The sequence below is a fragment of the Metopolophium dirhodum genome, chromosome 3 (genome assembly GCF_019925205.1).
Source record: "Metopolophium dirhodum isolate CAU chromosome 3, ASM1992520v1, whole genome shotgun sequence".
Taxonomy (NCBI): domain Eukaryota; kingdom Metazoa; phylum Arthropoda; class Insecta; order Hemiptera; family Aphididae; genus Metopolophium; species Metopolophium dirhodum.
The window spans coordinates 16,669,941-16,687,299 of NC_083562.1; the positions used below are offsets into that span (position 1 = coordinate 16,669,941).

The window sequence follows — 17,359 nt, forward strand, 5'->3', positions numbered from 1 at the left end:
AAATAAAGAAAAACTCCTAAAACTATATTTCCCCAAAAAACATTACCAATATTTTGAATTGCATACATGCAATGTAACTTTTGACGTTTTTATAGGTCTTCAGAAGTTAAAAAAAAATGTCATTAAAATCTTAAATAAAAAAGCACCATACTTTAATAAATTTTTTCAAAAATACAATGAGCCGTGCCCATATAAAATTATAATTTTTTAAATAATAAAATATATCATGTTTAAATATTATATATTGTTTTGTATAAGGTAATACATGTTATAGTTAAATTGGTAGGCATTATTATAGTAATACTAATAAGCAGTTAGGTACTAATCACATGAATACCTTTTTTTTTATCTAGAAAATAAATTCATTAGAACAATTCAACAAAAAAAGGTGATAAATTAAATCATTTGATGTTTTTTAAAATAACTTTTTCAAATTGAAATATCAGGATGTTATTAAGTGCAAATTATTTATTGGAAAAAAGTGGTATATAAATATGTAAAATATTCATTTTTGGTGCCAAACAATCAAGGCAGTTAGCCAAATTTAACTCGTTTTTTTTTTTTAATAATATTTGTGTTTTTATATAGTTAAAATGATATTCTAATAAATAAGAGAGAGAAGGATAATATATTAAACTGTTACACCTATTTTGTTTTATAAAATCAAACGTAAAATGAACAATCATGTTATATTCAATTTAGGCTGAACCTTTTTAATTGCCATATAAAATATCAGTATGACTTTCATTCGTACCTAAAATTAGTACATTTTAAACTTTTTTTTTAAATATATTTTATGAACACGTTAAACTTTTTATGAAGACTATTTATAATACAAATGCGACAACCGTTTTACAAACCATTCCAACGTTAAAAATTAAAAATTACTATTTTACCTTTTATATATCAGCAAATTAGATTTCTCAGTAATCCGTCAATTTTATATAGGTACTGAAACGTTCAGTATAATTTATTTATTAATAGTTATAATAACATATTAAGCAATTAATTATACGATTAAATTGATAAAGTAAACTGCCAAGTTTACTGTTTAGATAAATAAACCGTTCTGTTTATATTTCAGTAGTTTCTGTCGATCGATTGGTTAGGTAAAAATAGTTTTAAATATTACTTATTACCGAAAGATATAAAATTAGATAAATGTTTTAAAACTAATAAGAAATACATAAACATATTTAAAACTGTTACATAAATAAAATTTAACCAAGAATTATAATTGATTAATTTTAAGTCCAATATTTTACAAATCAATAGTGAACCGGCGACATTCATTCTAAGCGTTATATTTTAAATTTTTCCGTGTACTTATTTCTAGACAGGAATTAATGTTCCACAAATTTTAAACATTCTCTTTTCCAAATTATTAGGATAATAAGCATTGTTTTTACTTTGAAGCTTTAAATTATTTATAAATTGTTACACTTTTTCCACCAAGCTCAGGAAAAATCTATAGATAAGCGTTATGGAAATAAACACGTTTAAGTGACTTTAGAATTAACCGAGATTGATTCAAAATGGTTTTTAGAATGTAATAATTTATCATTAATTTCAAATTTAATTCCACAACAAAAAATCTCATTCCATGAGTAGATAAATGGGGTAGTGCCAACCCAACGCATGCCATACCAGAATATTTTATTAACTATTGTTTTTTTTTTGTATACTCAAACATATTTATGAAATGTATGTATATGGTTGTTTTTTTAGTTTAAATATATATATGGGTACACAAAGAGAAATGACAGCCAGTGGCGAACACTTGGGAAGGGTTAAGGTTAAGGGGTGACAACCTCTCCCAAAATAAGACAACCGCCATCATCCACCACCCCGAAATGTCTTTCATTATGATAAATTAAAACGGATTTATACAAAATTCCACTTTTCTCTAGTAGTATGTAATTTCGGGAAAATTATTATTAGCACATCTCCATCCAGTAAAAAAATCCAGTGACGCTACTGATCGAAAACACTGCTGGTGTGTCAACTTATTTTGTACATGCATTAAAAGTAGAGTTCTATTATTATAAATTTGAGTGTAATAATAAATCATATAATTTGAAAATACGGTTCTTAGAAGCTACTGTGACATATGATTGAGATGACAAAAAAATAACAAAAAAAAATTATAATAATATTTGTTCATTTTTCTCTGTAAATTATGTAAATATATTATTACTATGCATTTTAACGACGGAAATTTGGTATAGTTGTATGATGTGTATTCAAAGTTTAGGTTTAATATTTTGTATAAAACTTCATACTTAAGAAAAAAATCTTGTATTTACATTTTATTCAGTTTTGTAAACAAGATGTAAATGGAATAAATATATGCAGTTAGGATATAATTAAAAATGTATATTATTAAATGTTCAAAGTTTCTTTTGAGTTAATTTTTCCAAAGATTTAATAGATATCTGTATAGAATCAAATCAAAATAGATATGGTTCAATTTCAATATTAAAATAAATCAATCTCGATGGAAAATTTTACTTTTCTGTTTGTGGAAAAGTTATTAGCATATTAGAGTATACCCAAAAGATAATATTTCAAACGTCCAACCGTCACAGTCAAAGATTCATGAATTATATTATACTCAAATCATCTTAAAATTGATTTATTTTTGATTCAACTTTATTTGAATATAAATATTCCATTTTTATTATTTTTTCATAATTTTGTTTATAAAATTCGATGCCGTGAACTTGTACTTGATATCACAGGATATTCATATTCAGTACAATGATAATTATTAGAAAAAACCATACATTTTTTCAAAACAATATATTTTTTTTATTAAACACAAGGTACAATATAATTATCTGAAAAATTTTCTGATAAATAATAATTCATAGTTGAACGTTTAAGTATAACATTATGATATTCTATATGACATAACATTGCTACTACCTAACCACTATTACTTAATTCTAAAATCCTACCTAGATGACTGTGTCTAACATAATATGTGTATTTTATCTAAATAGTGCTTGTTACGATTTAAAATTGTTGACGTCCCTTTCGTAACTAAATTATTATTAAAACACAACTCCACATACTTTCGAAAAGTTATGGCAGGACGTTTCAAAATGGCTGTTACCAAGTATTTGACGTTTTGAATTTGTTGAACATACCTACCTATTTATTTCGTAGTTCTCTGCTTCAAGGACTTTATGACAAGCTAATTATTATCATAATGTAAAATAATTAACTCTTGCATAACATAACAAATGAAAATTATGTTTTTTTTGTAAACTCTATTATTTTCAGTTTTTAAAATGTGTTCTAGAATGCAACATTGGTATAGGTATTTATAATTCATGTTACAATCGATTAATTAATGACTCCTAATAGTGGTAATTCAATTTTATTGATTATATTTTGTTATTATTAACTATATTAAATCACACTACGATACGCTTTTTTAACCTAATTCTTACAAAAATATTATTTTGTAGCAAAAGTTACCAGATTCAACGATTTGTAATGTATCCTTATCTCATTGTTTAACTGTTATGATTAATGAACAGATGTTTAAATCGACTCTCACCTAAATATTGTATTGCAATATGATTTTTAATATAGCTACTTTCACTTAATAGTTGAGTTTAGTTTCTTACTAATATGCTTCTATAATACATCATTACTCTTTCGATAATTGGTTTTATTTCATATCCGTATTTTCATGTCAATTGTTTTTATATATCTTCAATAAAATAATCAACCCAAAACATTTTACTAGTGAATTAATGATTAATAATTAAAATAGATCGACACACTGCATTTTATTTTATGAGTGCATGCATATTAATATGACTACCTACTGTAAATTCAGTAATACATTATGTTTACTTAAAGAGTCATCGTACATTCATATATTAATATGGGTTTATAACAACATTACACGCGTTATAACTACTACTTTAGTTTGCAAATATTAGTAACATAAATTCAGATATCTTTATTAAACTGAAATTATTCACAAGAATAAAATTCAACAACATATTTGAACAGTCTCTGACATTTCGTATATTTGATGTATAATATTATGTTCATAATTTACTTAACCAATGCATTTGTATTCTAAAAAAGCATATTACAAATAATTTATGATAACAATGAAAGTCTTATAAATACGACATATAAATGTAATTTAAAATATTAATACATCATTATTCGTTAATTGTTATATACTTGTAAAAATATTTTTAAGGAATTTAGGAGAATTTATGAAAAATTGTTTTTGTATTCCGTGAAAAATAAACATATATTTAATTTTTTTATTAAATTATAACACTTTAAACGCAGATATAAAAATTAAATATCTCTTAGTAGGTAATAAATAACTTTCTTTGTGATCACAATGTGTTAAAAATGTGTGAGTGTTCTTTTTTCGCTTATATCAAATTGCGATCAAATGAAAAGTGCTCGTGAAGTATTTATATTGCCATAGTGAAATTTGAGTTTTCTCACGAACATCCAGTATATTCGTCCAAACAAAAAGAAAAATGTTATAGATGCATTCAATTTATTGACCTCATTTTATACTTATTTCTAGAGAGAGAAGAGAAGTACAAAAATCATTAAACAAGTGTCCTATATTTATTTCTATGCCAAAATAAATAATTATATTAATTTAAAATACAGTTAAAACGAATTAATTTAAACCTCAATACAGAACCAGTTGACAAATGTTAAGCTGGAATAAAAGTAATAGGTAATAAGGTAAACAATGTATTGTAATAAATGTTCATCTGTTAGCATTTTATAATTTATTATAAGTTATAATATTAATCGGCTATATATTATGTTTATTTTGTAATTTATTTATAATTAGCTATATGCCCTATATATTATTAACCCATATATGATTAATGACTATTATTCTCTGTATAATGTAATGTTTAATAAGACTAGTAGTAGTAATAACTACTCGATTGAATTTGAATTTTTATTTTAGATATGACCTAAAAAAAAATTATTCCAATTTACAACAATAAGGGTATATTTTTATTTGAAAAAAAAAGAAGTGTGGATCGCTACCTTACACCAGGTAAAAAAATGTGAATATTTTAAAAATAAAATCAGGATTTTGAAAAATTTAAAAATTGTAAATCAAGAATAAAATAGAAGTACCTCATCATTATATTATATGGAGAATTACTAAGAAATATGGCATATTATACTGATAGGCCTAATATGATAGTGTACTAATATTTATGTGTATGATTTTCTATGCAGAAGAGGTATAAGGTAGGTAACATTTTAATACTGGATGAATCGTATATTCAAATTCTGAAATGTATTCTTTTTACGATGTTGGTTTTACTGTGCTATATCATATAAAAATGCTTACGTTGTAAATTATAGGCTCACAAATAAAATAGAAATTGTAAATTGCGAATCATGGAATGTTTTAGACATTCATTCAGTGATCAGTATGCTGCTCCATTCATCTCCCATTTCAATTGAATGGCATACTCAAATGATGTGCAATCAATGAATAATATACAGGAATACCTTATGTAATAGGAATCCCTTATTATTTAAATTTAATGTTATTTGCTTGGTTATCGTTTGTCTTAAATTTTAACATAAAATGGAGAAATTGGAATAAACATTTTTTAAAGCTGTTAATATGACAAAAACTAACACTACATTTATTTTATTTTCTGATTATTATATTTAGAAATGTATGCTGATGTCGATTGTTCAACATATTTTCATTGCTTATTAGAGTGAAAAAAATTAAATTAAAATATATGTCATATAACCAACTAGCGATTAATGTTTTGGATTACTGGAGACAATGTACCATGTAATAATATTAGTTATTCGAGTAAATTTATTTTCCAATAATTATAATACATTTCTAGTTTTAACATGGATTTTATTCTTATTAAAACTCTTAAATATAATAAATAAATTTACTTTTTATATTTTATACATGTATGTGTACATTTAATAACCAAACTAAAATAATAGTAGTATTTTTAAATTTTTGTTTACTGTGTAAATAGTTTAATGCCAAAAAAGATTTTACTTACAAGATATAATATTAGGAACATAATGATTCCTATAATAATATTTAATTGTGAAAGTATTAATTTAATATATATACCTATTAAATATTTATTAAAATACAATTTAAATATTTTAAATATTTAGTTATCTATATTATAATCTCTCTCAGATTTGTAAATAAATCTTTATCTACTAAATGTTAACTAATAAAACTAAATTTTATTGTACAAAACGCTATAATAATATTATGTAACATTTAATTTATCCCAAAATATTTACAAATACTGAATACTGGTACAACAATAATGTTCATTTTTAAAATTGTTTGATTTTCATCGTTATATTTATACATTAAAATCTGATATTTAATCACATGAACAAAGATTACATATTATAATATTGTATATACCTACCTGATAATATTATCTCTCGGACATTTATTTTACATGAATAGATTAAAATATTTTTAACTTAACAATTATTGTGTTCAGATAAATAAACAGATATCAAATAAATATTTTTAAATAACCAACAAAATAATTTAATAATAAGTTTACTAATAATACTAATTTATTATTAGCAAAGTATTATTTTGTAACACGGCGATATGGATATGCAATATTGATACACAAATTACTAGATTTATCATTTATGGTTAACATAGTATTTAATTTACCTAAGTGTGTTATCTAGAGGTAAGTCAAACTACTCGATGTTCGATAAATCGAAAACTGGCCATAGGTGTTCGGTTCGAACTCTAATTTTGAACCAAGTTTCAAAATACCGATCCAAACCAAATTTGAACAAAAGTACTAAATTCTATAATAATCAGAATTTAAAAATAGTTTTTTCAATCAACAAAATCGAACACTTCAAACGTTTCAAACAAAAATGTTTCAGGTTTTTATTTTGAAAATTGTATTTTTTTTATTTTATTGACGAAAAATACACCCGTATATTATAATTGAATACACTCGACATTTAAATCAAATTGTTGCTATTAAACAAAATGTTTGGTATGGGTTCGGTCAAATGTTGAACGGAATGTTCAACGTCACACAGAGTTATTCAATTTGTGTTCGGTTCAACATACAATTAAAAAGTTTGGTAGGAGTTCGGATTGACATATGACTAAAATGTTCAGTTCAAGTTCAGTTTAAGACTATATTTTTGAATTCAACCAACATAACACAAGCATGTTATCACTTATCATTTGTCAATACCAATTTACCTATAAATAGAATATAGTATTTTATTATAGAAACATTTTGTATATCAATACACTGATAAAAATGAGAAATAAAGAACTTTCACTATAATTTGAGTAAATGAGATTAGCTAACTACTTATTGCCTACTGAACTTAAATAATCCTGCAACAAGAAGCATAACAAATTAAAATAAATCTGCCTTTAAGTATTTATTACTATATTTACTAGTTGACCAAACAAAAGTTTCTTTTATTGTTTCTATTTTATAAACTTTTATTCCAGCAATAGTATAACGTCATGTAAGTTAACAAAAATAAATGGTTACTTATTTAGTATAGGTATTTATTCCAATATCAGCTAATATTTAAATAATTTATATTAAACCATCCCTTTATTAAATTATCTGTCATAATTTTAAATGTAGATCTATACCCACTATATATTAATGCTAATCTGTGTTTGTAGCTTGTAAGCATTATTCCTACCAGTTATAATATACTTAATACATATAACTATTTTATTGAGCTTATAATTAGCTTAAAAAAATATATTTATAAACTTTTACATTTATATACACAATTGAATAAATTGAAAATAATATTTTTTTTTTTTAACATTTATTAGATTATATACGATCTGTAATATAATATTTACAATGAGCATATGTGCTGAATTTATTTACATGGCTTTTGAATGCGGGAGGTGAGTAGCTACCCAGCAGTAACACTCGACGAAAATAATATGATTTTAAATAATTGAAAAATCATGTACCTATACCTATAATATAAAGACCTAGAAAATAAATACCTAGAATATAAATTGTGGAACAAAGAGATATGGCACATTATTTTATATTATTCTTATATAAGTAACACCTAATACATTCAATAAAATTTAACATTTTATCAGACCACAAAAATATATTGGTAGGCATCTACGTTATTTAAAAATTGATTGTAACACATTTTAAAACTAAAAGTAAGCATCAAAAGTAACATTATAAAAAGAATTTGGTTAATTTATGAATAATAATAATATACTAAGAAAAATTAAAAATATATATTGTTTTCTATATTATTACAACCGATAGTTGTATTACCTATATAACTTTTCCAAGTAAAACCTACGCATATTTAAGCTTGTTTTGTAATTTATAAGAAATAATATTTAAAATTCTCAGATAAAAACTACATTAAGACTTTATAATTTAAAAAAAAAACATCATTAATTAGGTTCCAATATTAAATACTAAGAACAAACAGAATTTTCGTTGACAAATATAGGGTTTTAGTTTTATATAGTATTATTTATAATTATTTTTTTCTTCTATTTTTAATTAAGTAGCTATACCATATTATCGTATAGACTGATATTGCTTGTAATTAGTCATTTTTTCTGCTTGCTTTTTTTTTTTAAAAAAACATCAAAGTAATTTTCATTCAATTTTTAACGAAAAAGAAGAACATTTATTTTTAACAAAATATTTATTCACTAGGTAGATTAATAGAATTCTAAAAAAAGATTTATAATTTTAGATTCTGATCAGTTGCGATAAATAATCTGATAAAAAAAAATCAGGAAAGTCACTTCTTGTGTACCTGTAGTTAGTTTTAAGCTTGACTTATTATCAAGTAGATATTGATTATAGGTATAACTAAAACGGATAAGTATGCTAAATTTTAGTTCAAAAATTAATCGTTGTGGACGTAAAAAAGTGTCCTAAGCAAAGAAAATGAGTGTATCAGTGTATCTATTTCTTAGAATGGTTAATGTTTGATTTTTTTAGTTTTATGAATATTTTATTCTTAATTCATAGGTTAAACTAATTTTTGCCAATATCATGACATAATATTATTACTTATAACTTAAAAGTCATTATCGATTCACCGTTGAAAGGAGTGAATAGACTCCTGATGTAATATATTTTAATTTAAACATTTTTTAAATTGAATTGTATATTATATTATATACATAATAATAATATACATACATTTTGAAATTTTTAACTTTCGAGGTTTTAGTGTCAATAATTTTTATGGTTTAGAATGTTGATTTTTAATTATTTTCTGAAAATATTTTTGGTGATAAAATGAGTATTAAAAATTCAAATAGTTTAATATAGATAATATAATACGTTAAGAAATGGGAAATTATTTCAACATTTTCAAACACTTATCTTTAGTTATATCTTACACTTACAAAAACTTCTATAAACATTTAATTTTTAAGGTAGTATGAAGAAAATATTTGATTAGTATTTGAATCTAAGCATCACCATAAATATAATTCTGAAAAATGTAAGAAGTGTTTTTTTTTAAATATAGAACACACAACATTGTAAAAATTTACACTAATGCATAATTAATATCTTATATATTAGAAAATAGAAAAATAGAAAAATCGCATTCGTATTATGTAAATTAATGATTTATAAAACCGTTTTAAAATAACTCACCAAGTACCATTGATCAACAAATAATGGATCGGGGAACCGTAGTGCTGGTTTTGAACTAATGTGTTTTGTAACATTTCGAGTTGGCACAAAATCTCTTTTAAATCTTTTGAGCTCATACTGTTGTTGTGACCATATGATCTGAAAATAAAGTAAATACATTTATATATATTTGTTTGTAACGATAACTAAATTAAAGTAGATAGAAATTACAATTTAAGACAAGATGAAATTGTTGATAATTTTAATATGTATAATGTATATCCCTCCCTCTAGCATTAACGATCATGATAAATTAAAATGATCGGGCTCGATGATAATTAATTATCAAATAAAAAAAACCCACCAATTGGTTTCAATAATTATTCTATTAATTGACGCGCCTACAATTATATTTTAGTGACCAAGAAAAAAAAACAACATATAAAATGTGTTAAATTATTTGAAGTAATAATACAATTTAATGAGGAAATAAAATAGAAAATTAGTTTCAAATGTTTTTGAATCAACTAACTGTAAATCAAAAGTTGGCTGAAATATTTGTAGTTTATAATCACTTATTTACTAGTTACTAATAAGTATTTCTAACTGGAAATTATACTTATGGCGCATTATTTGTCTATAAATCTAAATAACAACTGTTATTGAATTATTTGCACACAATAATATTATTGTAAATTCAATATATATAATTAAAATATAATAAATACATTATACTCTTACAGGACAAAACTAAAGTCTATTCTTTTATTTGGTATAGAAATTGCATACATAATTGAACTCATAAAGTACCTATACTAAACATAGTAAAATAATGAAATTAAATGGATGTTACCATGACAGTTGACTGAATCATCTAGAAAAATAGAAACAATAATCAATAGATTAAGAATCAGCCACACCCACTTGACTCGGGATTACCAAAGGGAAACAAAGAGCCATTCTAAAATGCATGTATAGTGACAATAACAATGAAACACATTTTCACAGACTACCAATCTTACCAAGGAGCAAGACTAAGGCACAACATCAACTTAAACCTAATGAATCCATAGGCATCTGACATCTCGAACGGTCTCATTTCATTCGTCAAATTCACTGGGCTCGAATTCTCGATAAACAAATATGATAATTACAACTAATATTCTACTCCAATGTACTAACAAAAATAATGTAATTTAATATTTTAATGTATTTAGACGTTTTATAAAACAAGAAGAACTAATGCCCTTATAGCTATTGTATTTGACCAATACAAAAAATAAAATAAATCGTTTTCGCATAATTTGTTTGAAAACAATCTCATAATATTTACCTTTAATTGTTTTTTACATACAAAACATAGTATACATAATATATAAGATGTATAGAGCTACTACCTATAGTCTGGCTGAGAGACAAATTTCGGGATGGTGACTTAGCTGTACAACATTACAACCTAAGTTATTTTACAGTCACGTCCCACGTGGTTAGAAACTGTTTTGCTTGATGTAAACTATAGGTATGCCACCAATATAAACGAAAACTCGTCAAACACGGTATCTGCGGTGAAACTTGATAATCACGAAACAATCGATTCGTGGAAATTCAACAAAAGTCAAGCGGGACAAATAACTCTACAAAAACTGATTATAATACCTAAGGCATAATTTAACATTTAATTGGAATTTTTTTTTTTATATTACATTTTAGCTATCCGACAAAAACAAAAGCATAATATTAGTTGAACAATAATACCGATCAAAATAATAAATATTTTATATTCAAATTAATATACTTGTAAAGTGAATATTGTACGGTTGCTATACTATGTATGGATCATTACAGAATAACACAATACTTGTATAATACTACTATAGGTATATTTATTTTAAATAAAAAACGAAAAATAAGTACCAACTGCATTAGAGGTGATTTTTTTTCTGATTCTCCGTATTTTCCTAGTACAGCTAAAAATCATACCATATATAATGACATTTTTTATTTTTTTTTGTGTTGAGTCTTCCACAACTGAGGTCATTAGCCTGTGGAACTGTGGTGGAGGGTACTGTAGGTTTTGAACACGTGTGTGTTTGTTTTGGCGGAATTTTTAAGTGGGGACCCGTAGGTATCTGCCACGCCCGGGTGGGGGATGGTGGCCTCTCCCTCCGGACACCGTGACTGCCCGAAGAAAAATGCCACGCGTAACAGAGTTCGAACCGGCGACGGTGCGCGTCGCAACCGACGCCTAAGTCCACTCGGCCACTCCGTCCCCCATGTAATGAAATTGTTAGTGAAATATTCAAAACAAAGTAAAATGTATTATTTCACTGTACCATAACCCCCTATAAATTCACACAGAATACTAGATAGTAGTTACTAGATATTTCTTCAACAACACTAACAATCACGGGAGTCACAAAAACGGTCCCCCCCTAGGTTTTTAATTCTGTTTGCTAAAACATTTATTTTATATTTATAATAATAATTTATAATTTGTACATTTTAAACCTATATAATATGGTATTATAATACATTGGAGCTGAGAGTTTTTTTTATAAAACAAATCTCCATTTATTTTTAAAATTATACCTTTTACCTTCCAGGAAAATTCCTGCGGATGCCATGATAACAATTCCTGTTATCTGAAGTCTCCCATATAGCCTCTATAATTATATTATTTTACTACGTTTATATTATATTGTATAATATTCTAAATTTAAAATTTAAAAATTATTTGATTGAATATTTTATGTAAAATAATCTTTTATGCACAAAGTTCTCACTATGATATTTTATCGGTTACATATATTTGCCCTCAAAACAAGTGAAAAGTCTTTTGAAATTTAAATTAAACACACAATTTCTAATTATTTAATTTAAATATTTATGTTATTCATTTTTGTTTAAATAATTCTTGAAGTATTAACTTCAAAGTTAAAACTCAACAAAATAAATATAAATAATTTCAGAAGTAATTTATAATTTATTAAGAATCACATAATATAAAATAAATAACATAAACAATGTTATATGATTAACTGAATAATCCTCAGAATCCATTTTATTAAAATGCAACTGTGAATAACTTTAAGCTTAAAGTTAAAAAAAATATGGTCTAATTATCTTTACAAAACAGTGATCTATAGTGGTGTAATACGTATGAAGTATTGCTAGAATTTTAATGTATTTTAATTCATATGGAATTAATATAAAGCGTAGTTTGTTTAAGACGAGTATCATCAAATTGGTTTTTATAAACGTATGCCATTACAATACGTGTTTACAATACGGTATTTATAATTATGTTCATCGTAGGTAAAAATAATCCCATGATGCCAATCTTTACCATCGGTCGGTATTACAGAAATCCCATGTTCACGTGTACAAAATAGCTCATCAAACATTCAATTTAGCTATCTCCTGATGACCATATGCTAAACATAGTACCACGAACTATACTATAATATAATGAACTTAATAAACAAACAGTGTGTAATTTATACAGTAATCTGCTCACACAATGTAGGATAAACCATAGTTTATACCCGATGTGCGTATAATATCATATTTCTTTAGCGTTATCTATTGTAAAGTAAAAACACCTAATGCATTCACTTGGCAACAGCGTTGCGTAACGTTTTCACTCGAATATACGTCATCATGATAATCATGAATAATAAGCTACTTTTAAATTCCACACGCTTATATTAATGCATAATAGTATGTCTCATACGCATCGAGTGAATGAATTTTTTCTTTTCAAGAAACGTTCGGTCCGTTTCGTGAAATGTGTCCATATCTTGTATAATGTTATTTTGTATTTTACATAGCATATACATAGCGTGATTCTTCGATGATGCAGTTATTCAAAATATGATTTCGGAACTTTTAAAGACCATATTATTTAAAATTCTTGAGTTTTTTTTTGTACGCACTACTCGTGGAGTGAAGATACAAACTTCTGTCATTCAAAATATAAGAACCCCCAAGAACCCCTTTTATACTGAAAATTATTTAGTGGATAATTTTTCTGAAAATGTTGACGTATCAGAATCAAAATTAAAATGAGTAGGTTTGAGTTATTTAACTTTGTGTACTAAGAATTATGGTTCCATGATGACGGGTTTGGGAGATAAGGACGCTATGGCGAGTTTTAGTAATTAATATTAATACCTATATCAACATTTATAATTTTTATAAATGGTCTAATAGTATAAAAAACACTAGAACCAGTATTACAACTATTTTATATTAGTGTAAACCCGTTTTTAAGGACAATTATTAATATAAACATTTTAATAACTGAAAAACTACACGTTCAACTTTTGAATTAGAAACATCAACATTTTCAAAAAAAGATTCACTAAATAATTTACACTAGAAATGTGGAGTTTTTATTTAAAAAAGAGACATTTTTTATCACAACAGGGCACTGCTTAGTAGTACAAAAAAATTCAAGAACTTTAAAATATAGTCTTAGCAAGTACCTGAATTAAAAATTCCAAAAATCAGAATTTGAATAAATTTGTTATTAAAGGAAAAAAATGGGGACGAATATGCTTGGTGAATTGCCCGATTATACGTTTTAAATATAAAGCATATTTAATAATATTACAGGAAATTTCATAAAATGTATTTATGTGAAAAATAAAAATAAAACTTAAAAAGTAAAGTTATAAATGTTTAAAAGTACCTATGTTTATTGTATGAAAAAGATAAACCATTAATACAATGTATCCGTTGCTTTATACATCTTTATAAAACAATTTAAATATAAGTTCTAAAACTCATAAAGTCATTACTACATAAGTCACAAACTCAGATCATCATAACACATGACATTTTAAAACTAAAATATACAACTTTCTAATATTTTATAAAAATTTAGTTTTTGTTAATTTATATCATATTTTTTACATTAAAGTAGTATAATTATTTATTATAGTTACTATGTAACTAGTGGTACTATGTATCACTAACAAGGTAATTCCAGAACCACGATACTATTAACATTGATAAGCCATTAATTACCAATGATTGATATGTCTAATAATCTATAAATAATTACTAAATATATAATATATAAAAAAAAATTCATTATTTCATTGAATTATTTAAGAAGATTGATATTTTCAATTATTAAATATTTCAGAACCCTGATTATTTTATACATAACAATTACGTGACCATAATAATAATTCATTACAAAAATAGATAAAATTAGCGAAATATAATATCAAGACGTTATAAGTTATACCTTTAACTATAGTTAAATAAGAATATATATTAAAATCCAAGTTGATAGGACATACAAGTAGGTGTATTGTTCAATACAATTCAATGTAGTATAATATAAAAAAAAATTGTGTTAAAATCATATTATACATTTATACTTGATTGTTATACGTAAACACAATAATAAGCTAGCCAATAAAATGTAGATTATGAAAAATCATGATAAGTTTTAAATATGAAAATAGGATGGACTGATGTTTTAAAAGAATATTTACCCCCAAAGCATTTTTTAATTATTAATTTATTCAATTATAAATGTCAGGAATGGCGTCTGTAGTACCTTCTATTACTTAAAAATTCATAATTTTTATTTGATTAATTATATTTTCATATAATGAAAATCTTAATACGTTTTGGATAGCGGATACGTCAATATTATTGAAGATTATTATATTTTTTATTGGTCAATATTTATGATTGTGGCGATGACGTCATAATCAATTCTTATCGAACACTTACTACATAGATAATATACCTAAAATATACCTAATGAAATATCAAGTAATCAAATCGTGATTGTGAAATATTTGTGCATAAAAAAATGTTTATGATAATTTAAAATTTTAATTTTAATAACACAATACGGTTTTTGAGTTACCAATATTGCCATAACCGAACTGTTTCATAGCACATTATACACTGTTATAAAATCTATCAATGGAGAGTCACGATTCAGAAATTCAGAATAATCAAAAATTTAAGCAGATGTTGTGGTTACGAATTTAAAAGTAAAAACCATATATCATAATATAGTACCTACATATTATACTGTAATTAATATTTGCATTGTCCCATTGTCCGACGCAGACAATGTAAATACAATAAAAATGTTTTTATATTAAGTTAAACATGATATTTTATAACTATAATGGAACATTGTACAGTAACGTAAATTTAAAAAAACAAGTTCGACGATGACAACATAAAATCAACAACTCAAGACACGGACAATTTTATTTAACTATACTAGGAATCCCATCATAATATATAGCTGTGAATATTCTTAAGGGAAACTTAGAACGATTTTTACAAGACGATATAATGATCCAGATACAGATAGAATATTAGTTATAAGTCATTCCCCAAAACATATACACAAACATACGGACATATCGTATAGACTGAATGTCTACAAACGATACACACCAAAATGGCGGGAACGAAGCTAGAAAAACCATAATATTATATTATAAGAGAAGGTGAAAATGAAAACTACAGCCCCTATCCAGTTTTTATTGTTTTAATATTAATAGCTATCTTCTACACTAGTCCACACTGGTTGAACGAGTATTTTACATCGACCATATTTGAATTTACTAGGGTATTCAAATACAGGATATGGTCATAGCTAAATGGATTAACCATTTTTATACTGCTCACAAAACATACTTGTTGCATTATTCCACTATCAAACCAATTATATCCACGCTTATATTTAAGCCTTACAGTTTAATTATTCACTAGCATAATATAGTTTAGTTTATATTATAATTAGTATTAATTTATCATATTATTATAGTTTTTATATAGCACCATTACTTAGATTATGATTGATAAATTGGTCAAATAAAATTAGTATACTATTCTAAGTAGCATAATTGCTATAGTACAATAGTTCATGTACAACAAGTTTATTTGCACTAAATTAAATATCATAAGTTTAGCACCTACAATAATTTTATTTAAGTCAGTGTCTGGATATCCAAATAGGTACCTTCGGTTTACAATTGGTAAATAACTAGTTTTCTGATATTCTAAATTCTAATATAATAGAATGTATTAATATTCAGAGTATATTATCCTTAGTATGTACTATGGTGGTTTTGAATTTCAGTTACTCTCTAACGGGCTAATGAACCTTACTGTTATAATACATTATGTTAAATATAAGTTAAGTGTTATCCTCCAAGGCTCCAGCCGTACATTATAATTAACAATATGTTAATATTCATTAACAACAAAATACATAGAGACTAGTATATGTAAACGGTGTTCGACTTGCCAAAACTTAATTATAACACTCGAAAGTGTGACATAGAGCACATATCGATATAATATTAACTTACTAGCGAAAATCTAGAGAATATTTTATTAGAGCAAGTCATCACACTAAACCGATATACGAATCGAATTACGGCATTGCGCATACCGTATAGTGATACTGAGCGTCAAACCCGACACTATCAATACATCTCTGCAATCACGACAATAGCATATCCCAGACAGCACCACCAGTTACAATCAAGGTAAGTGCATTAATAACATAATATATAGTATACTATGCACTGTAAATTATATACACGACATACATAATAATAAGAAGGTATAGTATTAGAATACTAATACTCATATTATTTACGCCAAGAATAAAGAAAAGG

General features: G+C 25.0%; 1 protein-coding gene across 1 annotated transcript in view; it reads right to left on the reverse strand.

Annotated features, from left to right (window-relative positions):
- LOC132940205 (uncharacterized) overlaps positions 1–17,359 on the reverse strand; it is a 113,678-nt gene that overhangs the window by 56,489 nt on the left and 39,830 nt on the right. The window contains 1 exon segment of the mRNA XM_061007672.1: positions 9,708–9,845. Within this exon segment, the coding sequence (XP_060863655.1) occupies positions 9,708–9,845 (138 nt within the window).